The following is a 24,609-nucleotide window of genomic DNA, read 5'->3' on the forward strand; positions in this document are numbered from 1 at the left end:
AGTCCCCCATCTTTGTCAAACAGGCCGAAATATGTCGAGGTGAAGAGACCATTCCCCTGGGAATAACTGCTGGCGACTCAAGTAGTCCGCCTGCCAATTCTCTACTCCCAAAATGAAGACTGCCCAAGTTAGAATATGGTTCACCTCTCTCTGCGCTGAGAGACTTTTGGTGCCCCCTTGGTAACTGATATAGGCCACAGCTGTGGCACTGTCGGATTGGATCCTGACAAGACAATTCCGTAACATGAAAGGCCAGGTGTTCAGAGCCAGACACACTGCCCGCATCTCTAGGATATTGATGAGCAAGGTTCTTTGGGTTCTTGACCACTGTCCCTGGACAGTTGTCTTTTCTAGTAGTGCTCCCCAGCCTGAAAGGCTGGCATCCGTCGTTACCACTTTCCAGATAACTGGTCTAAAGGATTTTCCTTTCAGCAGATTCTGGGTTAGTAACCACCAAGTGAGGCTTTGGGACACTCTTAGGGATAGCCGCATTGGCAAGTCTAAAGCTTGAATTGTTTTGTTCCAAGTAGACAGGATACCGTTTTGCAACAGTCTTGAATGGAACTGGGCATAAGGAACTGCTTCGAATGAAGCCATCATGTTTCCTAGCAACCTCATACAAAAGCGAATGGAGGGATCGCCTTTTGACCTGACCATCCGCACCAGCTCTCTTATGGAGTTGATCTTTGCCTGAGGCAAGAACACCTTTTCCTGGGCTGTGTCTATGATCAGACCCAAGTACTCCAGCCTTTTTAGCGGTTTTAAGGAAGACTTCTCTAGGTTGAGAATCCAACCCAAACTTTCCAGGTAACTGGTTGTAATGCATACGCTTTGCTCCAAATGAGCCACCGACTGGTCTATTAGTAATAGACAGTCTATGTACACCACGACGTTTATGCCCTGAGCCCTTAACCTGGCTAGAGGTGTGGCAGGCACTTTTGTGAACACACGGGGTGCTGTAGCTAGCCCGAAGGGCAGGGCTACAAACTGGAAATGCTGCTGTTCTACCTCGAACCGCAGAAACCTTTGGTGAGCGGGAAATATAGGAACATGCAGATATGCATCCCTGATGTCGTTAGATGCCAGAGGTTCTCCTCCTAGAAGGATAGAAACTACTGACCTGATCGTCTCCATGCGAAAGGAGAGGATCTTCAGGAACCGATTTAGATTTTTTAGATCTAGAATGGGTCTGACATTTAAAATTGGTTTTGGTACCATAAAAAGGTTTGAATAAAACCCCAAACCTTGCTCTTTGGTGGGGATCTGTATGATCACCCCCTAAGATATTAATCAGTCTAGTGCCTAAAACAGAGATTGTCTTTTCTCTGGCTCTTTGGCAACACTTGACCTTAGGAAACAAGACGGTGGAAAGTCCCGAAATTCCAGCTTGTACCCCAGCGTTATCGAGGAGATGACCCATCTGTCCTGAATTTCCTCTTGCCAGACTTCTGAAAACTGCAGAAGTCTTCCCCCCACCTTGGTGAGGGGAGGTTGCCTCTTCATGAGGCGGCTTTAGGATTCTGCTTTGCAGGTTTCCGGCCCCAGGACTTCTTTTAAGCCTGGGTCTAACCCTGAAGGGTCTGGCGGCGGAGGCCGTCGCCACTGCCTAGAGGCGGAAACACCTGGTGCAGGGGAAAGAGCCCATTTAAATGAAGGGTGTTCATACTTTCTTTTGACTGGCAAAAAGAGTACTTTTCCCACTAGAAATTGTTTGGATATATTTGTTCAAATCTTCTCCAAACAGCTGCTCCGCATGAAAAGGGAACCCAATTAGGTGGTTTTTACATGGTGTTTCGGCTGACCAATTTTTTTAACCACAGAATTCTACGCATATGTACTAGCATAAGCATAAGGCGAGACGCCTGGTGAATAGAATCTTTAATGGCATCCATTCCGGGCTTGTTGTGCAGGAACCTCTTTAAGGGCCTGTCTAAATTGGTCCTTTAGGGATTGACAGACGCCTATTGCAGCGACTGCAGGCTGAGTAAATGGCACCTGCCAAGGAAAAAGTTGATTAACAGGAATTCCAACCTCTTATCTGTTGGATCCTTAAGCATTTGTGCATTGTCTACTAGGCAAGTTAGGCTTTTATTCACACTGGAAATTGCAGCGTCAACTGCTGATACTTTCAATTTTTTGGTGATTTTCTCCTCCATGGGATAGAGAACTGAAAATCTCTTTGGAGGGAGAAAATGCTTATCTGGGTGATCCCATTCAGCAAAAATAAGCTGTTCTAGTAATGCATGGATAGGAAACGCATGCAAAGGCTGTGAGGGTTTTAAAGAACCCAAGGAAGAAACCGAGCTTTCAGGAGACTCCGTTAGGGGTAGCATGAAAGTAGAACGAACCATCTCCGTAAGAGATTGTATCAGAAATTTCTCAGATTGTGAGGCTGAAAAAGGTTCATCTCCTAGAGGAAACATCGGTTTGTCTTTCCTCCTGATCGCCTGAGGGTAACACCTCATCCTGTGTCCACTGTTCCCCTTGCAAGGGGTCTGAAGTGGGGGAGAGGGATCTAGTATGCTTCCTATCTATTTGAATGGAGAATGCGATTAAAGCCGCTAATCTTCCTTCCAGGCCCTGCAGGGTGGAGGAAAGGACATCTTCAGTCACGTATACAGGGGCTGAGATGTGAGAAGCAGTTGCACCATCAACTTGTTCCAATGGCTCACCCTAGCTTACCATAATTGGTAATTCAGGCGAAGATGACTGCGTGAAAATGCGACTCGAGATCCTAGCGCCTGGGGGTGAAACCTTTGATACCTTTTTGGTCTTTGTGGTGTCCTAAGCACAAAAACAGAGGCACTATACAATTGCACTTAATCGCTGAACATAGTCATGACAGTAAAGCCGCTATTAAGTTCAGCCCTTCCTGTATCAGGAATGTCAGTTGCAACCCTCAGGTGCCCCACAGCTCCTGTGTCCTTGTGTGCAGACCGCTTGCTTCCTCCTCTTCAGCCGAGGAGAGACTGTCCCAGCTGTGTTTTTATTAACATTGCCTGCCTGCGTCCTTATGGACATTGCACGGCGCTGTGTTTAGGCCCCCCGTTTCATTTTTTAAAATGTTCACATGCTCCTGTGCTGCAGCTTTCGGGTCTACATACCCAACACGAGGGGGGGGAGGGGAGGCAGAGCCTTGTCAGCAGAAAAAACCTTGGGGGGGCTGGGGGGGGGGATAATGTAAGGGGGTACACAGCTGATGTTCTCCTAATCCTTCGGTCCCTTCAGGGGGGGAGAAAAGAAAGCATTTTGGCAGATTTCTCTAATTGAGAAAAAATCCCCCTGCACAAGCTGCTGCGGCCACACAGAGACTGACTGAGCTTTACAGTGAAGACAACAGATTAAAGGATCACTAAAGCTATCTTTTTTTTAAAATAACAAACATGTTATACTTACCTCCACTGTGCAGCTCGTTTTGCACAGAGTGGCCCAGAACCTGGTCTTCTGGAGTCCCTCGGGGGCTGTCTCGGCTCCCCCCCCGCAAGGACTCAACAACTTCATGCGAGCTCCCTTGCATGGTGTTGAGTTCTTGCGGGCGCACTCCTGTGATACAGCCGGCGGCGCGCTGCCAATGGCTAATGGCAATGGCCAATGAGCCAATGGCTGCGCTGCTTTCAGTCCATCCACTCTAGCCAATCAATGGCCAGGCTGAGCGGCGAAAAGGATGTTGGGAGCGAGCACGGGACTTTTAAGGGGTCAGGCAAGTAAAACAGGGGGGCGGTATTGTCGGATGTTTTTTCACCTTAATGCATAGAATGCATTAAGGTGAAAAAACTTTTACAACCCCTTTAAGGCATGTGCATAGACTCCCTCTAGTGGAGAATTAAGGCATGACAACATTTTTCCCCTTAAAGAAGAATACATAGGTGGACTTTTTAGTTCCTAAGTTTCTTTCCTTACCTTATCCCCGCCGCAGGATTTGCTGAATTAACAGACAATTCAACCTTCACCCATCACGGCGGGCTGCGTTTAGCAAACCTTCAAGGACCGGGTCCCTTAATATCGGAGTTCCACTCCCTTGGACCCGTAAAAGCACCCCACCTGGAAAGCTTTAGGTAATGTAGCATGACCAAGTCCTGGGGTCCAGCGCTACAAAGAGGCATTACAGGCAAAACCTCGTGCTTCGGATACGAGGCCCAGGTACCATCCACTTTGGCCTCAGTGGCACTTTGGATGGATCTGGCTATGGAGGCTATTTAAATCCAGCATGGATCCCTCCTGGAGCTCCTCAGAGCACATCTTCACTCGTGACCAACACCTTAGATACTGGCGAAAAAACTGATGTGCTCCTAGGAGGAGGGGTTATATAGGGAGTGAACTTCCTGGATTGGGCATACCAGTGTCCTTCACCTGAAGGTGGCCTATAACCCATTAAGTTATTACTTAAGGCTCTGTGTCCCATGATGTACGATAAAGATAAAAGCGCACGGAACTGCATCTGGTTTTGTGCTGACACATTCTGAATAGGAGTTACTAATCCGCTACACCACCAGACACAAGCTGCTTTCTCTTTTTGGGTATTAACCCTTTACACATTGCATAGTGTATGGGGAAAAGAATTGCTCAGACAGATGAGTGGATTCAGACGTTATCCAATCACATTGCATAGTGTATGAGGAAAGGAATTGCTCAGACAGATGAGTGGATTCAGACGTTATCCAATCACATCGCACAATGTATGGGGAAATGAAATGCTCACACAGATGAGTGGATTCAGACGTTATCCAATCACATCGCACAATGTATGGGGAAATGAAATGCTCACACAGATGAGTGGATTCAGACGTTATCCAATCACATTGAGCAATTTCCCCATACACTGTGCAGACAGATGGGTAGATTTAGACGTTATCCAATCACATTGCACAGTGTATGGGGAAATTAATTGGCCAGAATGCACATTACACAGACTTGTATTGAGAAGATGTTTTCATGGAAGTTTCGGGTCCACCAATGATTATAGACTATCACCATAAAATGCACACAATTACATTTTGGCAATTATGACATTTCACACCCAAGTCAAAGGGAACATCCGCACAGTTGTTGATAGGAGGAAGATCTCTAGAATGAATATTGAGTTGTTTCAAAAAAGTTAATGAATGGAATAAAACTGCAAGCAATATACTCAATGTGCTAAGGAAAAGTTCATTAAGCTGAACAGCATTACAATGAGCAAGTGCCCGATGTCTGTCCTGTATTTAAGAATGTGTCTGCGTCCAACGATTTCACGCATCCGGCACAAGTCAACAGCTGTTTTCTATTTATTTAACTGCTTGCCGACCGTCCGCCGCAGTTATACTGCGGCAGAATGGCAAAGGCAGGCGAATCGTCGTCATGGGACGTCGGTACCATAGACGACCACTAGAGGGCGCGTGCGCGCCCACGGAGCCGATGCGAGTGCCCGGCGGTCTCTATCACCGCCGGGCTCCCACGATCGCTCGGGGCACACGGAGAACCGGGATCTGTGTGTGTAAACACAGTTTCTGATTCTCTGAGGGGAGAACTGACAGATCCTCTGAATGAATCCTATGAACAGGCGATCTGTTAGTTTCCCTGCACAGTCCACATCCCCTTCAGTTAGAACGCTTCCTAGGACACACATTAACCCCTTCACTGCCCCCTGGAGTTAACCCCTTCACTGCCAGTGACATTTTTACAGTAATCAATGCATTTTTAATCTCACTGATTGCTGTATTAATGCCAATGGTCCCAAAAATGTGTCAAAATTGTCCGACGTGTCCGCCATAATGTCGCAGTCACGATAAGAAAACGCTGATCGCTGCCATTACTATTAAAAAAAAAAAAAAAAAAATAATAAAAATGTCATAAAACTATCTCCTATTTTGTAGACGCTATAACTTTTGCGCAAACAAATCAATATACCCTTATTGCATTTTTTTTTTTTTTTTTTTACCAAAAATATGTAGAATACGTATCGGCCTAAACTGAGGAAAAAAAATGTTTTTTTATATATTTTTTGGGGATATTTATTATAGCAAAAAGTAAAAAATAATGCGTTTTTTTCAAAATTTACGCTCTTTTTTTGTTTATAGCGCAAAAATAAAAACCGCAGAGGTGATCAAATACCATTAAAAGAAAGCTCTATTTGTGGGGAAAAAAGGACGTCGATTTTGTTTGGGAGCCACGTCGCACGACCGCGCAATTGTCAGTTAAAAGCGACGCAGTGCCGAATCGCAAAAAGTGTTTTGGTCTTTGGCCAGCCAAATGGTCCTGGGCTGAAGCGGTTAAGTATGCACCATGTCGCAATAATTGTCCCTGCCCGTGCAAATGCGCCAACATCTTTGTAAATCAGCCCGTGTCCTATGAAGTACTCAAAGAAAAGGATATTACAGGCAAGTATGAAGAAAAAATCCTATTTTCTTTTTCATACATCATGGGACACAGAGTCAGGCTAATATTCATTACCTACTGGTACATCCCAGAGCAATAGCCTTGAGGGGAGGGAAACACCCTGCCAAACAATAGCCATCAGAACTTATACGGCAGCCCACAGTACACTGCGGCCGAAAGCCGAATCCTTGGCTGCTCGAACATCCACTTGATAAATTTTTGTGAACGTATGCACTGAAGACCAGGTGAGAGCCTTACAAATCTGAGTCACAGATACCCAATGGCGAAAAGCCCAGGAGGTTCCTACACCCCTGGTAGAATGAGCTCTCACCCTAAAGGGAGGAGCTTTACGTTTCGGACCGTAGGCCTGAATGACCAATTGACGGATCAAATTGGCAATGGAAGCTGCCTGTCCTTTCTTGGGTCCTTTTGGTAAAACAAAAAAAGGAGTATGATCCTCGGATCTCCGCAGATCTAGACAAATAAACCTTGACTGCCCGGACAACGTTCAAAGAATGCAGTCACCTCTTTCGCCGAACGAGGCTGAGAGAAAAAGGAAGGCAGGAAGGCAAAATAATGTCCTGATTTAAATGAAAGGCTGACACCACTTTTGGCAAAAAGGATGAAACAGGTCGTAACACAACCCTGTCGTGGTGAAGGATCAAGTATGGTTTCCTGCATGAAAGGGCCGCCAACTCCGATACACTTCTAGCCGAGGTGATGGCCATCAGGAAGGCTAGCTTGCATGACAGCAAGTCTAATGGAATTTCCTTGATAGGTTCAAATGATCATTTCTGTAACACAGACAACATCAAGTTCAAGTCCCAAGGACACATAGGTGACCTAATGGGGGAAAGCAAGAGAGAGAGTTACCCCCTGCATAAAGGTTCGGATCAGTGAATGGGAGGCTAAAGGCTTTTGGAAGAATCTTCCAGACCTTATGATAAATTTTCCTAGTGACAGCTTTTCTAGCATTCACTAGGGTAGACACTACTGATCCCGAGATGCCACGGTCCTTTAACACCCTGGCTTCAATAGCCATACCGTCAAATTGGGGTGGAATATAGGACCTTGAGACAGTAGATTGGGGTGACGTGGAAGCGTCCATGGCCCATCTATTGTCAGTCTCACAATCTCTGGGAACTAGAGCCTTCTGGGCCAGGCTGGTGCCACCAGACTGACTGGAACCCCTTTTTCCAGAATCCTGCGCAACAAATGTGGAAGGAGAGGGATCGGAGGGAAAGCATAAACCAGGGAGTACTGTCTCCATGGAACTATCAGAGCATCTGCTCCAATTGCCAGAGGATCCCTTGTTTGGGACACAAATTGCTGTAGCTTGTTGTTGAACCTGGATGCCAATAGGTCGACCTCTGGCCATCCCCAACACTGGCAAATTTGCTGGAACATCCCTGGGTGTAGGGATCATTCCCCTGGGCAGATCTGCTGGCGGCTGAGATAATCTGCCTTCCAGTTCTCTACTCCCAGGATATGGACTGCCGATATAATCGGCACATGTCCCTCCGCCCAGGCTAGTATGTGGTTCACCTGCTTCAGAGCTGAACAACTCCTGGTACCGCCTTGGTGGTTTATATAGGCCACTGCACTGGCATTGTTGGACTGAACCCTGATAGGGCAGTCCTTAAGCTCCGCCGTCAAGGACCGTAGGGCCAGACTTACTGCCCGTAATTTCAGGTCGTTGATGGGCAGGATCTGTTCTGTGCCTGAGCTGTGAGCCCTTCTAGGGTTGCTCCCCAGCCTGAGAGAATGGCATCTGTAGTCAGTACTCTCCAAATTACCGGGAGAAAGGATTTTCCCTTTCGCAGGTTCTGATCCTGCAACCACCAGTTTAGGCTTAAGCGTGCCCGAGGAGATAAGCACATTGGATAATCCAGGGCTTTTCCTCTTCTGATCCAGGCCAACAAGATGTCTTGTTGTAAAGGCCTGGAATGAAACTGGGCATAGGGCACTGCCTCGAAGGAGAATACAATCCTCCCTAGAAGACTCATACAGAGCAGAATGGAGGGTTGTCTGGTGCCCCTTATCTGATGCACCTGAACCTTCAGTGCACAGATCCTTACAGGCGGCAAGAATATTCTTGCTTGAACCGTATCTAGGATCAGACCTAAATACTTTTGACTTTGAGCTGGTTTCAAGCCTGACTTTTCAGCCTAAGCCTAAGCTTTTCAAATACCGCACTGTGCATATTATGCTCTGTTCTAGAGCCTGTAATGAATGATCTCTGAGCAGGAGGTCGTCCAGATACCCGAGTACCAGGATCCTTGGGCCCTTAAAAGACCCAGTACCGGTACTAGGACTTTTGTAAACACCCGGGGAGCTGTAGCCAGCCCGAAGGGTAGAGCCACAAAATGAAAATGACGTTCCTCTACTGCAAAACGTAGGAACCTCTGATGAGGCTGAAAGACAGGTATGTGTAAATACGCGTCTTTTATATCGATGGAGGCTAGAAAGTCTCCCCTCTGGAGTGAGGCTACTACTGAGCAGACAGACTCCATCCGAAAGGACTGTATCAGTAGATATTTGTTTCTTTACGGACTGGCAGATACGAATTGCTGCAACAGCTGGCTGAATAGCTGAACTGGCCAAAGAAAAGGAAGCCTTTAATTATGACTCCAATTTCTTGTCAACAGGGTCTTTAAAACCCTGTGCATTATCTACTGGACAAGTTAAGTACTTGTTTAAAGAAGAGACTGCTGAATCTACTGCTCGCATGCTCTATTTTTTAATGAACTTTTCATCTATGGGATATAAAAGGGAAAACCTCTTAGGAGAAACAAAAACCCTGTCAGGATGTTCCCAATCAGCATACAACACCTGTTCTAACAGGGGGTGTAGACTCTGGAAAGCCTGTGCGGCCTTAAGAGGCCTCAGGGATCCCAAAGAGGACCAGGGGGGCTCAGTCACCTCTGCAAGAGGCAACTTAAAGGCAGAAGGAACCATTTCAGTCAGAGTCAGGATCAAAAGCCTCTGCGACTGAGAGGCAGACATCAACTGGATATCTTCTTGTCCAGATTGCTCTGAAGCAGACTCATCTACCGGGCCCTCCAGAGTCCTGAGCTTTAAGCTCTTCCCCATCCTCAACCCATTCCTGTTTCAGACTAGGAGGCTCCGGGGAGGGGGATCTGTCACGCTTCCTGCTACCCTGCAGGATGGAGGCAATCATGCGCTCTAACCCGGCTAGGGCCGAGGACAGTTCATCCTTAGTGATAAAGGGCGAAGCAGCAGCGTTGACTGTAGGCACAATACCAGATAGGCGCAGAGGCTCAGATTGCCCGGAAGCCTCTGGTCTTTCAGGGGATACAACAATTCAGGTTCATCAGGAACTAGTGATGACATCAGTGTGCCCTTCCCTGTAGTGTTAGTACCGCTCCTCTTTTTTGAAGACATTTACTAGCCACAAAAAGAGTACTTGGGTGTAGTATTAAAAACACCTCAGAAGGAAGACCCTTTAATAGGGGCTCCCAAGCCCATATGTAACGATCCTGCTAAGCAACTTTAGCCTGCCAAGCAACACTTGGTGACTCACGTGAACCGGTAAGGAAACAATGAATCGCTGCAAGTGTCTGTTCAGAGCCTGCTCTGTGCCCCACATCTGCCTCCTGGAAGCACCGCATGCTTGGCCTATACAGCTTAAATAAGCTGGGTGTGCGGGTTTGTTCTGTTCATGCGCGTGGTCCCGGCGAACGGGCGTGGTTGTATTTGCGTATGACGCGAATCTTCGTGTACCCAGATAAAGGCTACTGCGCATGTGCGGCAAAGCCACATGCGCCATGCCCGCCAAACTACTGCTAAGTCCAGCTGCGCTTTTGCGACGCACGTGCGCTCTGGTGAACCAAGGAGAAATGGCGCACCGTCGTGCACTATCATACAGGTAAGAAACAGCCAGACACAAGCAAAAAAGGTACACTTTGCAAACACCCACAGCTAGCCAAAAACTCCCTGGTATGGTCACCGCACGCAGGCTCTAGCTAGCTTGACTGATTCTTACAATCACTGGGACACCCCACAATAATAAGTAAAGGGGTTTCACTTACCCGTCCAGGCGCAGGGCAGCTTAGAAACTAAGAGCCCAAACTTCACCCATCATGGCGGGTTCCTGTCACTTGAGGATCTTGAAGGACTGGGTCCCGTTTTCATGTTTAGGGTCCACTCCCTTGGACCTGTACAGCACCCTGCAGGAATGCCTTAGCACTGTGGTGTCCAGGATTTCACTTTGGAGGGTCCAGTGCCCGGAGGCCGCATTACAGGCAAAACCTTGCAGGATCTTGAGTCTTTTTTGCGAGGCTCGGGTACCATTTATCTAAGCATATAAGCCTGTGTCAAATGGATCCGATCGGTCAAACCCTTGATTCATTTAAGAACCGTTTGTGGGACTAGAGACCTGGAGCTCAGAGAGCTCAAACTGTGCCATCCACCTTGCAGACACAGGTAAAAAACTGAAGTGCTTCCTGTGTGGGAGGGGCTATATAGGGGATCACTTCCTGTCTGAAGACCTTTGGTCTACCAGTGTCCATTCACCTGGTGATGGCGTATAACCCAGTAGGTAATGAATATTAGCCTGACTCTGTGTCCCATCCATGATGTATGAAAAAGAAACTGCTTTTGATACCAACTTGTGAGTAGCTCCTCTTCTTTACCCCCTTCCCGCCACCTGTACACATATATGCGGCTTCACTGAAGTGGGTCCTCTACCATGAGGCTGCATACACACGTACTAGCGTTTGTGCCGGGAGCATCCCGCACAATGCACTCCCAATATGTAGACTTTGCTCTCACCCGGGTCTCGTACTAAATCGGGAACTGGAACTCCCAGTACCTGATCGCTGCGATAGTCTCTTATTAGCTAGAACAGTGATCAGTAACTGTGCAGCCTGCCTACAGTATGTGTTTTTCTCCTCTGAATGGAGAGAAAGATACACTGCACCTTTCTCCTTGCCAGGGGAAAAAAATTGAAACAAAGTGTGTTAGTGCAGTTCACATCTATGTGGCTTCAAAGTCACACGACTTGACAGCGGACATCCTGCACGACATCATTGCGGCTTGCTTGCGACTTCACAGAAGTCAATGCAAGTCGAGATGAAGTCGCCCCAAAGCAATGCAGAAACCTTTTTCTTAGTCACGCCAATTAGAACAGTTCCATTGTAGTTAATGGGGTGAGACTCGTCATGCAACTTAGAACTCTCTAATCGCATGACAAGTCATGTCAGTGTGAACCAAGAAAAATAAATAATAAAGAAATAGTTAGATTGAGGTTTGATCTAAGTTAGTGTCAGAGATAAGGTCAAGTTAAGAGTCAAAGGTCAAGGTGAAGGTTAAAGGCCAGTATATTTTGGATAGTTTTTTTTTAAATTAGTATCAGTGTCAGTGTGTTTTAGGTCAGATAAACAAAACAAAATTAGCACTGTTGAATCTGGGCCCTACTGCAGATACAAATGTGGTTGGGTTCCTCTGTGGTAGCAAGTTGTGGTAATAGCAATAAACAAATAAATTAAAATAAAAAAATAAAGCTTTTATTATCTTGGCCCAGTTTTCCCCTGATAAGAGCAAAAAAAAAAAAAAAACAGGACATATCCGTTCACATTTACCACCAAAAGAAAGCCCAATTTTTTTTTCAGAACAAAAAGTTAAAAACCACCAGGGGTTAAATAGACCTCATGATGCACATGTTTTGATTGTTTGCTGGAAGTTGCGTCAGGCTATGCAAGGCAAGGCTCTGAAAACTTGGTGAGAGAATGGAGGAGTAGACTTTCTAGCTAGTCTTCCTGGCAGGCACAGTAATTCATTTTAATTAATATACAAGTGCCTAGTCCATTTTTGATCAATTATAGGTGTAAGTTAAAAAGACACTGTTACCAGAAATCATGCTGTATACCTTTCATTTTGCAACGTACCTGGCTACCAGGCTGATTAGTGACTTCTCTTCTGACCACTGCTATTTTAATTACGCCCACAGTGGAAACAGCATCTGCAGAGCTGTCATTTCTGTGATGCAGCTTTGCATATACTAAGGGAGGTGACTGCCAAGTGCGCACTCATAGTGGAGCTTCCATGATTATAATCCAATTCAGTAACCGGACCATTCATATGACCACCAGCGTTCTTATGACTGGTCTTGTGCACTAAACTGATGTGTAAGTGCACCACGGCAGGCATCCTGGAGATTGCATGAGACCTAGCCATGCAGGACTTGTGACATTAGGCCCAGAGGGGGAACAACTGCACAAAACCACTGCACAGAGCAGCCCCAATCCTCTTCTCGAGTCCCTCGCCGGCGCTACTGGTCCCTCCCTCCTGCCAAGTGCCCCCACAGCAAGCAGCTTGCTATGGGTGCACACGAGCCAAGCTGCTGCTCTGCGTGTCCATTCAGACACGGAGCCGTGCCTCTGCTCCACCTCCTCTCTCTCATCGGCTCACTGACTTTGACTGTTGGCAGCGAGAGCCAATGGCGCCCACTGTGTGTTTCAGCCAATTAGGAGGGAGTGTCCTGGACAGCCGAGTCTCTCGTGCAACATCGCTGGATCGAGGTGGGGCTCAGGTAAGTACTAGGGGGGCTGAAGGGCACTGCTGCACACAGAAGATTTTTTATCCGAATGCATTAAGATTAAAAAAAATTTTAGACCTACTTGAAGCATTTTGTGTGTGGTGTGGTGATAGGGTCACATTAACATCACAATATTTTATCTACCTAAAACAAATCCATTGGATTTGAAAAAGCATTTTTAAAATATGACTTACTTCGCAACTCTGCCATCGATTGGGAATGTTTGGTCTCAATTTCTGCTCGCAAACAACCTTCTTCATCTCCTCTACTGATGGGTCAGATGGGACAAGATCATAGTAAGGTAACTGATAGTCTTCATGTATTCCTATACAAACATAAAAGAAAAAAAAAAAATCATTTCATAAAAATGGTCTCCCAAAAGAAATATTTTAGTTATAGTTGGAAACAGTTGGACAGTCAGAGCAAAATTTCAGTTATATTTTCGAATTGACTTCAACAGAAGATTGGGACACATTCATAATGGCTACAGCAGTTGTGCAGTCTTATGAAACTCAACCATAAATACCTCAAAAATCAAGAAGCTATCAGAGAGCTTCTCCCCCTAGGAGCTACCAAAAACTGAAATATCAATTTTGGGTGGAACGACCCACTTATTCTTTTACCCATTACACTGCTTACTGTTTAGAATTACAGGTCTTTTTGTACTTTAGAAAACATTTCCACACCATCTTATCTATACATCTGATATACACAACTGGAAAAAGTTCAGCCTGGTACACACTAGCAGTTTTTTTCGTTCAACCTAGCAGGACTGAATGAAAAAAACCCGACAGCTCAGGAGGAGCCGCTTTACTAACTTCACCCCCCTTGAACGGCCGGCTTCTGTCAGACCGACTGCAGTGCACAACATTCAGCCTACGTGTCCTAGGCTTTAAGAGGCTGGGTAAAGAAATATGTGCCCCTGCAAACTCCTTCTTGAATAAGTGGAAAAAAGGCTTCTAAAACACTAGTTGCACTGCTTACAAAAAAAAAAAAGTGTAAAAAAAAGCTTCCTGGTCACAGCAAATTATACTTTATCATTATTTTGGTTCCCCAATACTGTGTAACTTTACATCTGGGGTACTGAATTAAAATTCATGCAGGACCGGTCAGTGAAATGTTTTTCCTGCAAAGGTCCGAACTTCATGCATGACGCCACTTCCACCGTGCGTTCCACGCTGGTCAGAGTGGCTTCCCGGGGTTTCTCCAGGCTCCTGAGCCAGCCATCTCCATGCCCAGCAGTCGGAACAGATGACAGCGGTGCTGCAGGACGGTTTCAGGAGGATCTACATCCACACACAGTGTGACCAGATGAGCTTTTTATACATTTCAATCTTGAGCGTTTTTAATCTTTCTCCATTAAAAATATTTTACTGGGTAACTACACTTAGTTGGTGCTTCCTTTCCTCTCTGCTTCCTGCAGTGAGGTTGACAGCAGCAGTGATGGCAGGCGAGGGAGGACAGACTTGAGAGATGTCCACCCAGGCTGCTAACTGGTGTGGCTGTGGTCCAGACAGGACTGTTACTTGGGTCTGTGCCTGGTCCGCAGTATGCCATATAGTGACGCCTGTTATAGATCAGGGTAAATGCGCAATGAAGACTTCCATTTGTAAATATAACCCCTAAAGGGTTAGTTTACCATTACCAAAAAAAAACTGCTTATGTAGATAAGGGGCATTTGTAGGGCTGTAACTAAGGATTGTTTTTATAAATCAATTAGTTGGCCAATTATTGTTTTGATTAATCAAATAAAAACCTAAAAATAGGTTTAATGTTTTATAAAAAAATAAAATAAAGTGTGGTGTATGATTTAGTTATGTGAAGTTTAAAAAAAAGACAATTTATTCTTGAATAGCTATATGCAGTGGTAACATTTAAATAACCAGCTATATGGTTGGGGAACAAAATATCAAATCCACTCTGAGAATAACAGACAGAAGAGCTATATATACAGTGCTCAGCATAAATGAGTGCACCCCTTTTGAAAAGTACAATTTGAATCAATATCTCAATGAACATGAGAACAATTTCCAAAATTTTGACAAAACTATTTTATTGAAGATTTGTTTAGCTCATTACAATTAAAATAAAGATTAATAATATAACCTAAATTACAAATTTTTTAGTTTTACTTAAATTAGTTGATGCCAAAATGATTACACCCCACAACAAAAGCTACATCATCTAGTATTTTGTATGACCTCCATGATTTGTAAGGACAGCACCAAGTCTTTTTAGGCATGGAATGAACAAGTTGGCAACATATTGCAACATCTATCTTTTTCCATTCTTCAAGCCCGACCTATTTTAGAGCCTGGATGCTGGATGGAGAGTGATGCTCAACTTGTCTCTTCAGAATTCCCCATAGATGTTTGATTGGGTTCAGATCAGGAAACATACTTGGCCACTGAATCACTTTCAGCCTGTTCTTCAGAAATGCAACAGTGGCCTTAGATGTGTTTTGGATCATTAAGTTGGAAAAGTGCATGGCAACCAAGGGCATGGAGTGATGGTAGCATTTTCTCTTTCAATACAGAGCAGTATATATGTGAATTCATGAAACCCATTAATGAAATGCAGCTCCCCGACACCAGCAGCACTCATGCAGCCCCACAGGAGGACACTGCCACCACCATGTTTCACTGTAGGCACCATGCATTTTCTTCCTACTCCTCACCTTTGCAACGCCATACAGTTTTGAAGCCATCAGTTCCATAAACGTCTCATCACTCCAGAGTACAGAGTCCAAGTAGTCTTTTTCAGCATGGGCCCTGGCAAATTCTAGGCATGGGCTATAGGAGAGGCTTCCTTTGTGGATGACACCCATGCATTCCATTCCTATGCAGTGTACGCAGTATTGTGCCACGGGAAACAGTCACCCCAGTTTGGCTTTCTACTTCTTTAGCTAACATGCAGTGAACTTCCATGGCGATTTTCTTCAACCCTTCTCATCAGAAGATGCTCCAGTGGAGGTGTTAACTTCCGTGGACGGCCTGGACGTCTCTTTAAGATGGCTGCAGTTCAATTTTTGTAAAATTTTTGTATTACTTTTGCTACAGTATTCGATATGATAAGTAAAGCTTTGCTGATCTTCTTGTAGCCTTCACCTTCGAGTAAAGAAAGGATTTTCTTTCTCGGGCCTTATAACATTGCTCTGTCATGTGGTGCTATTGCTGACAGCATTAAATGGGGAGGGGGTTTTCTTTGTTAAGTAACGCCCTGTTAAGCCTGGTTCACACCTATGCATTTTTTTAGTGCATTTTCAGTTTTGCAGAAACACACTACAGTCAATTTAACATGGTTTCCTATGGATGTAGATCACATCTGTGCATTTTATAGAAAGGGCCATGGTCTTTTTTCTGGTTTTTGGTTCCATAGACCTCAATGGATCAAAAGTGTGTATTGAAAAACGCAAACTGCACCTGCAATATGCAAACTGCAACCTGCATAGGCGTGAATGAGGCCTTATAAATCAACTGTCTGCTGGACACCTATTTAATGAATAATTAGACTCACCTGTAGTTTCATTTTTGTTAATTAGGATTTTCTTGTCCAAAATTTAGCTTTGTTCCTAAGACTTTCATTGGGGTGTATTCATTTTTGCAACATGGTCTTGAATGAATTTGTTAGAAAAATATTTTTTTTGTGTGTGCACATTAACTAATCTTGGTTGCAATTAGGGTTGCACTGATATCGATACTAGTATCGGTACTGATACCGAGCATTTGCACGAGTCACTGACTGTCCATTCATAACTGAGCATTGTTTATGAATGGACAGGAGCCTCTGTCTCCTGTCCATTCATCTTCAATGCAGCTGAGGCTGCAGAGAAAGGAAATGGGGAATCTGTGTCCTTAGTCACTTTCCGTGTCTCAAAGGGGAGATGTCAGGGGTCTGTTTAGACCCATGATATATCACCAAAACATGCCCCCCAACTGGGCTGATTAAAAAAAAAAAAAAAAAAAAAAAAAAAAAAAGAATTGTAATAAATATTTAAAATAGTATAATATAATACCGTATATACTCGAGTATAAGCCAATGGACCTAATTTTACCACAAAAAACTGGGAAAACTTATTGACTCAAGTATAAGCCTAGGGTGAGAAATGTGCAGCTACTGTAAGTGGAAAAGAGGGTCAGCAATGCCCCTCACTGTGCCCATTTGCAGCCATAGGTCCCTCCGGACTTCAAACTCGGTAGTTAAGGGTTCCTAGATGCCCCCCTAGCTGCAGCCAAAATTTGGGGTCTCTGGACCCAAAGGGTCCCGAAATGACATTGCTGCAGATGGACACAGTTGACCGACTTTGGGGCCCCTTGCTGCTAGGAACCCCAAATTTGGTGTGCAAACCCAGTGGACTACACTACAACATATCCAAAGCTGGGGTTCCTAGCACCAAGTGGCCCCAAAGTCGGTTCTGAACATGTCAAGCAGTTTTCTGCAGCAGAGAATGACATTTTCCAAACCAAATCTCGGGGCCACTTGGAGCTAGGATATGTTGTAGTGCTAGTTCCACTGGGTTTGCACACCAAACATGGAGTTCCTAGCACCAAGTGGCCCCGAGATACTGGGCCCCAAAGTCGGTTCGGAAAATGTCATTCTTTGCACCAGAAAAGTGCTTGACTCGAGTATAAGCCGAGGGGGGCACTTTCAGCACAAAAAAAATGTGCTGAAAAACTCGGCTTATACTCGAGTATATACAGTATATTCAAAATTGTATACTAAAAATTAAAAATAAAAAAAGAACAGTGACATTGTCCACTACCCCTAAAAAAAGAAAGCATTGTAAAAAAAAAAAAATGTATAATATTAGGTAAAAAATAATTAAAAAAATAAATTGTAAACAAAAATAGTAAAAATTAATAAAAAACTGACAGTCCACTCCTCATCAGTGCTGCATATTAGTGCCACTGTCACATGGCATTAAAAAAAAAGTATCAGTATCGGCGAGTACTTGTACTTTATATCAGTACTTTATTTTGTAGTATAATGTCCCATAGAAAATCGAAGTTACTTACCGGTAACGTTTTTTCCCAAGAGTCTTTCAGGACAGCACCTTTGAGAGATCTCAGCTCCTCTCTTCTCAGGAAACACCGCCTCCACCAGATCTTTAAGCCACTCCTTCCCTCGAGCCCGTCAGTTTTAACACGAGAACCTCCGGCCAGTCTAGGGAGACACAAGAACACATCATACCAACCTTCATACTCCTGACGCTCTCACGTCCTAGTGGCAAGATGTTATTTGGATGGGTACTGGTGCTGTCCTGAAAGACTCTTGGAAAAAACGTTACCGGTAAGTAACTTCGATTTTCCCTATTTTGTCTTTCAGGACAGCACCTTTGAGAGGATAAGCGAGCACTTACCCTAGGGTGAGACTACTGCTTGCAGGACTTTACGCCCAAAGGCCTGGTCCTAGGCCGACAAAAAATCCAGTCTGTAGTGCTTAACGAAAGTCTTAAAACTTGACTATGTTGCTGCTCTGCAGATCTGTTCGGGTGTAGCACCAGCCCACTCTGCTTGTGACGTTGCCATGGCCCTAGTGGAATGGGTCCTAATACCTTCCGGGACCTCCACCCCTTTTGCTATATAGGCTTGACTAATAGCCAACCTCAGCCATCTGGCTATAGTATGTCTAGAGGCTTTGGACCCCTTCCTAGCCCCTGAAAAACAAAAAAGGAATCAGATCTCTTAAACTGTTCCATAATCTCCAAGTATTTTAGTACACATCTCCTAACATCTAACCTGTGGAAGACATGCTCCTGTTGTCTCACAGAATTTGAACAAAAAATGGGTAAACAGATTTCCTGGCTCCTATGAAATTTAGAAGCCACTTTTGGCAAAAAGGCCAGATCGGCTTTAAAAATAATCAGATCCGGAAAGACGCCCTCCTCGAGAGGGCTTCTAGCTCACTAACCCTCCTTGCGGTAGTGATTGCTACCAAAAAAACAGTGAGAGTTAAAAATTTCACTGAACAAGACTCAATAGGCTCAAAAGGATCCCCTGTAAGAGCCTGCAACACCAGGGAGAGATCCCATATAGGAAAAGGGTGGGAGCGGACTGGTCTCTGCCTACTTAAAGCTTTAAAGAACTTAGATATCCAAGGGTTCACTGCTAGTTGTTGTTCAAGGAACACACTTAAAGCAGAAACTTGACCTTTAAGAGTACTAAGGGCCAGTCCCTTATCTGCCCCACTTTGTAGGAACTCCAGAACTGCTACTGGGCTGCGAACATTAAAGGAGCTCTCTGCGCACCAAGAATTGAACTTCTTCCAAACCTTCAAATAGATATTGCACGTCTCTTCTTTCCTACAATTTAGAAGAGTCGCTACCAACCTTTCGGAGAACCCCTTACTTCTCAGCATTTCCTCCTCAGTATCCAGGCTGCCAGATTCCACCTCTCCACCTGAGGACAGCAGATTGGGCCTTGATAGAGGAGGTGTTCCCTGACCGGCAATATCCAAGGCGGTTCCACTGCCAGATCCTTTAGGACAGAAAACCATGGCTTCCTGGGCCAGTGCGGCGCTATCAAGATCAGGGTTGTGTCCTCTGACTGGAATTTCCTCAGGACTGTGGGCAACAGTACAAGGGAGGGGGAGGCATAGCACTTGGAAAAATGCCAGCTCTGAGAAAGAGCGTCCATCCCTACTGCCCCGTCCCACCGGTTCAGAGAGAAGGAGGAGGGGAGTGTTTGCGTTCTCCCTTGAAGCGAAAAGGTCCACACATGGAACGCCCCACTTCTGAATAATCATCGTGTAGGTTACCTGACTCAGGAATAAGAACCGTTAAGTCCAAGGACCTTTGAGTGTGGTCCCAAACTTCCAGAATAAACAACTGCAAAGGGCGGAAATGCAATCCCGCTCACCTTACAACTGGGAGGGTAGCTGAGGTTATCCCAAAGCCGACATGGCCTTTCTTATGGAGATTTGTTGATTGCTTTGTAGAACTGCCAAGGCCTTGTCTACTTTCAGAATTTTTTTTTGGGAAGAAAAACTCTCCGCTGGGTTGAGTCCAGGATGTAACCTAGGAAGGTAACCCTTGGGGATGGAACCATGTTGGATTTCTACAAATTTAAAGTCATCCCAGATGCTCCAACACACTCCTTGCTACCTGCAAATCCTGGACCAGCTTCTCCGGCGAAGGAGCAAAAAGGAGCAGATCGTCCAGGTATGCGATCACCGAGGTTCCTCAAAGTCGCAGAAAGGCCAGGGTCTCCACATTGACTTTGGTGAATATCCGGGGAGAAGAGGATAGCCCAAAGGGCAGAGCCTGAAACTGAAGATATACGGTTTCCTCCCCGCACCTTATTGCCATTCTGAGGAACCTCCGACTGTCCTCTGCGATCAGATTGTGCAGATAGGCGTCCCTTAGATCTATGAACGCCATGTAGCAATTCGGAGGAAGTAGTGTCTTAACAGGAAAAACGGAATCCATCCGAAATCTTTTGTAGGAGATTGATCGATTCAGAGGCTTCAGGTTCAGGATGAGCCTGAACTTTCCTGAGGGTTTCCGAACCACAAAAATGTGGGTATAGAACCCCCTGCCTATCTCCCCAGGTGGGACCCGTGATATTACATCCTGCTGTTCCAGTTCAACCAATGAGGAAAGTAGTGCCGCTGCCGCCTTTTCCGCACACTTTGGCAGGTCTGTAACTAGAAGCCTGTGTGGGGGGAAGCTTGAGAATTCAGGGTTAACCTGTCATTGGGACTTTCAGGGCTGTTAAGGAGGGCGAAAAATAGCTCCCCCGCGCCCTCTGCCGTTTTTGGTCCAAACTTTTTTCTGAGACTCCCCCCTTGGAAAATTAAACTTCTTTTGCAGGCGAGTCTTTTTAGACTGTTGCCACAATTTTTTCTTTAAGGGAAAAGCCTTCTTTTTATCGGCTGTCCGATCAAGGACAGCCTCCAAGTCCAGACCGAACAGCAAATCCTCCCATGAAAGGGGCTCCGCAAGCTTGATCTTTAATGCATTGTCCCCTTGCCAGTTTTTCAGCCAAAGAGCTCTGTTGACCGAATTGGCCAAAGCAGAGGATCCAGCAGACATGCGGACCGACTCTGCTGAGGCATCCGCAATGTATGCGACCCCTTTTAAAAGCATTGGGAAGGAGGAGAGAATTGTCTCTTTTGCGGTTCCAGCCTCAATATGTGCTTTTATATGTGTTAGCCAGTGCTCCATGTTATGCACCACCACTGTGACAGCCATGGCAGGCTTAAGATTCCCTAGAGAGGAATCCCAAGTCTTCTTGAGGAGGGAATCCATCCTCTTGTCAATGGGGTCTGCTAGCACCCCCATATCTTCAAAAGCCAAGTCTGTCTTTCTGGATACCTGAGAAAAAGCTGCATCCAGTCTAGGTGATCTGTTCCACACAGCCGCTTCATCCTCTGCAAAAGGGAATCTGCGTTTTAAATGCTCTAGAAAAGAAAGGCTTCCTTTCTGGGTCTCGCCATTCCTTTTTGATGGCATCAACCAAGACCTCATGGACCAGAAAGACCCTCCTCTTCTGCTCTCCAAGACCTTGTTACATCTGATCATGGAGAGACAGTGATTTTTTCTCCTCTTGGATACCTAGTGGTGTGGATGGCTCCCAAGAGCTCTTCCACTTCCTCCAAGGAGAGTTTGTATCGGGAGGTTCTGGTGGACTCGCCATTCACCTTCTCTCCGTCTGACTCCCTTGAGTCGTCTGAGGATGCAATGTCAGGATGATCCTTAAATGCCTCTCTGGTGCCCCCAGGTAACCCTTCACTGGCGGAGGGACCTGCCAATGGACCAGGTGCGACATCTTGCTGCACTGGCAGAGGACTAGCTGGGGGTTGCATAGGTTGAAAATTTTCAAACAACACTTTAAAAGATTCAAAAGTGCTGGAAAGCTCTTTAACAGATGCCGCCAGGTCAGAACTTTGTTCTGTAGAATGTTCCTTGACTAAACCCTCAATGCAAACCCTGCACAAAACTTTGCCCCAGTACTCCCCTAAAGTACTCCTACATGATGGCCACTTTTTCTTGGAAATGTGTGGGGGGCTTGAATTTTTCAGTGGCCTTGCCCTGAAATGACAAAACCCAGCACAGCATCAGCCAGCGTAAAAATAAAACACCAGGAGTGCACCCCCCCCAGAACCGACCACCACCAGGGTCCCAGACGTACACCTTCTCCCCTCTGACCACCAAGAGGGGGTTCACCCGTGGAGCTAGATGGTAAGATGGTAAGGGAACACCACCCCAGGGTTCCACTTACCTTAGTGTGGCTGGTGCTGGCGTCACCCGGCACAGAACCGTCAGTCTCTGACATCCAGAGGCCAAGAAAGTACCGTGGTCAGCCTCAGGCTGCTCCCTTAGCCGTCACTACAGCTGCAATGGAGCCCACACCAGCCGTCACGCCGCTCGTTTTACATCCCGCGGCCGGAACCGGAAGCAGCGGGTCAACCAGAAGTGTCCTCCCCCGCCGGAATTGACGCCACCCGCCATCCAACCCAGCCTTGAGCTCCATGCTGGCTGCCCCAGAGTGAGGGGAACTCGGACACTTCCGCCATCACCATCTCCAGGCAGCGGAAAACGAGCGCCCAGGCCTCCACTTTCCCAAAGGGATGATAGGGTGCGATATAGCACTACAGGTAACAGACTCCCCAGTCCTGCTGCCGTGCATGAGAGACCTCTGTCTCTCCCTTCCAGGACAACACCAGCCTCAGCCTCCCCAGCTGAAAGAGCCCAGGTTCCTAGCGATGTCTCCTCGCCGGAGGAAACACCGAAACTGATGGGCTGGAGGGAAGGAGTTGCTTAAAGATCTGGTAGAGGTGGTGTTTCCAGAGAAGGGAGGAGCTGAGGTCCCTCAAAAGGTGCTGTTCTGAAAGACAAAATAGGGAAAATGTTGATTCTAAAAGGAAGTAAAGTTTTTCTTACAAATCTGTTGGGGTAAAACAATATATATTCCCGTGCTACCCAAGTGAAACAATAAAAACTTTGGTTGCAGCAAGCACCGACAGGGGTCAAACCCCACCCAAGAAACAAATGTGAAAAAAAAAAACAACATATGGTGCTGCGCATGAAATTTAAAGTGCTAAAGTGGTCAAAGTGCTAAATGTACAAAAATTATGAACGTTCAGGTGACTTATAAAATATAATCGCATAAATATTCTTATCAAAAAGTCTATAAAGTCCATATGATGAAGTAAATTGAAATGCAAGATGAATTGTAAATAAATATTCATGTGCAAAGAGGGTTAAAATGATTAAAAATGGTCAAAGAAAAGTGCTGATGATGAAAGTGCTATATTGCATCAAACAATGGTGACACAGGTGACTGGGTGATGGTGTCTTCAGTGTGCTTGCACTTGCAGGTGCAGTGGCTCCCTTACCTCACTGCTGTAAGGTAAACAGCATTAATGGTAGCCAGGCAATATCCGGAAACTGTATCCTACAAACGATGTCTCAGGATGTACAGCCTCATAAGTTCCAGGACCATCAGCAACCCAGTAATGTTAACCTATGTATTTTCCTTTCTACACCCTTGCCTCTCAGGGCAGTGTATCAGGTAAACCAGGAGAAAAGGAGAAATAGGGGGCTCCAATAGTGAAGTATATCGAAGTATCTTGTTTATTCAAAGTTAAAAATACACTGCAGTACTCACATATAGCAATATGTACAGGATAAAACAAAACGAGCACCGAACTTGTGCTCAGAACATCACTTCCGGTTACCGTATGTTCCTACGCGTGGTGTCACAATCACGTGACTTCATCAGGGATTAGATACGGAGTCTGGAAGTATCTTTAAATAGTCTAGGTAAAGTGTATTGGTGGGCAGCCATTTTCTTGAAGCCCAACAGTATAATCAAACACAGCTGAACTCAAATGAAGGTGTAGAACCTTCTCAAGGATGAGCAGAAGAAATGGACAGCACCTAGGTTAAATATATGAGTGTAACAGCAAAGTGTACATTAACGAGGAAAAAAAATGAAGTTAAATGATTTTAGCAAATGGCTGCAATATAACAGAGTAAAAAATTTAAGGGGGTCTGAATACTTTCCGTCCCCACTGTATGCCTCCATCCCTATTCAGGTACAAAAGAGAAGGGAATTTGGGACTTTGAATAAGGCAATTTGACTTGATAAGTGTAATGTGATATAAGTTTATTGGTGTGTTAGCATATGGCTGGATATTTATACGTAGCATAGACATATAGCACATACACAGGTATAGCATAGATCGTCATATTAACATCCATAAGCACACACACACAAAGGTTAGGCAGTACAAACAACTTTGCAGTACACAACAGTTTAGGATATAGAGTAGTACCAGATGTGTGGAAGCATGTATGAAGAATAATGAAATAGGTTAGAATAAAATAGTTATATAAAAGATGGGGTCCTTAAAAAGCATGTAGCTACATCCTAAATTCCCAACTTGTTTCGTGTATTACAACACTATATATATATATATATATATATATATATATATAAAATATATATGAAACTACCTGTGTATGTGCTATATGTCTATGCTATTTATTTATATCCAGCCATATGCCAACACACCAATAAACTTGTATCAAATTACACTTATCAAGTCAATTTGCCTCATTCAAAGTCCCAAATTCGCTCCTCTTTTGTATCTGGTAATGAAATGGTTGGTGGGGCTTAAATGGTTACCTCATCACGCCCGCCGACTGCCAGAAGCGTGGCATTTCTTGCTTATCTCTTACTCACATTGTA

At 45.2% G+C, this 24,609-nt stretch overlaps 1 protein-coding gene across 7 annotated transcripts in view; it reads right to left on the reverse strand.

Moving 5' to 3' along the window:
• The window catches only part of TGFBR1 (transforming growth factor beta receptor 1), a 468,434-nt gene that overhangs the window by 158,152 nt on the left and 285,673 nt on the right, over positions 1-24,609 (reverse strand). For all 7 annotated transcript variants that reach the window (XM_073630719.1, XM_073630713.1, XM_073630717.1 and 4 more), the window contains one exon: positions 13,108-13,238. In XM_073630719.1, the coding sequence (XP_073486820.1) occupies positions 13,108-13,238 (131 nt within the window). The remainder of the gene's footprint in view (positions 1-13,107; positions 13,239-24,609) is intronic.

The sequence above is a fragment of the Aquarana catesbeiana genome, linkage group LG05 (genome assembly GCF_042186555.1).
Source record: "Aquarana catesbeiana isolate 2022-GZ linkage group LG05, ASM4218655v1, whole genome shotgun sequence".
NCBI classification, from domain to species: Eukaryota; Metazoa; Chordata; class Amphibia; order Anura; family Ranidae; genus Aquarana; species Aquarana catesbeiana.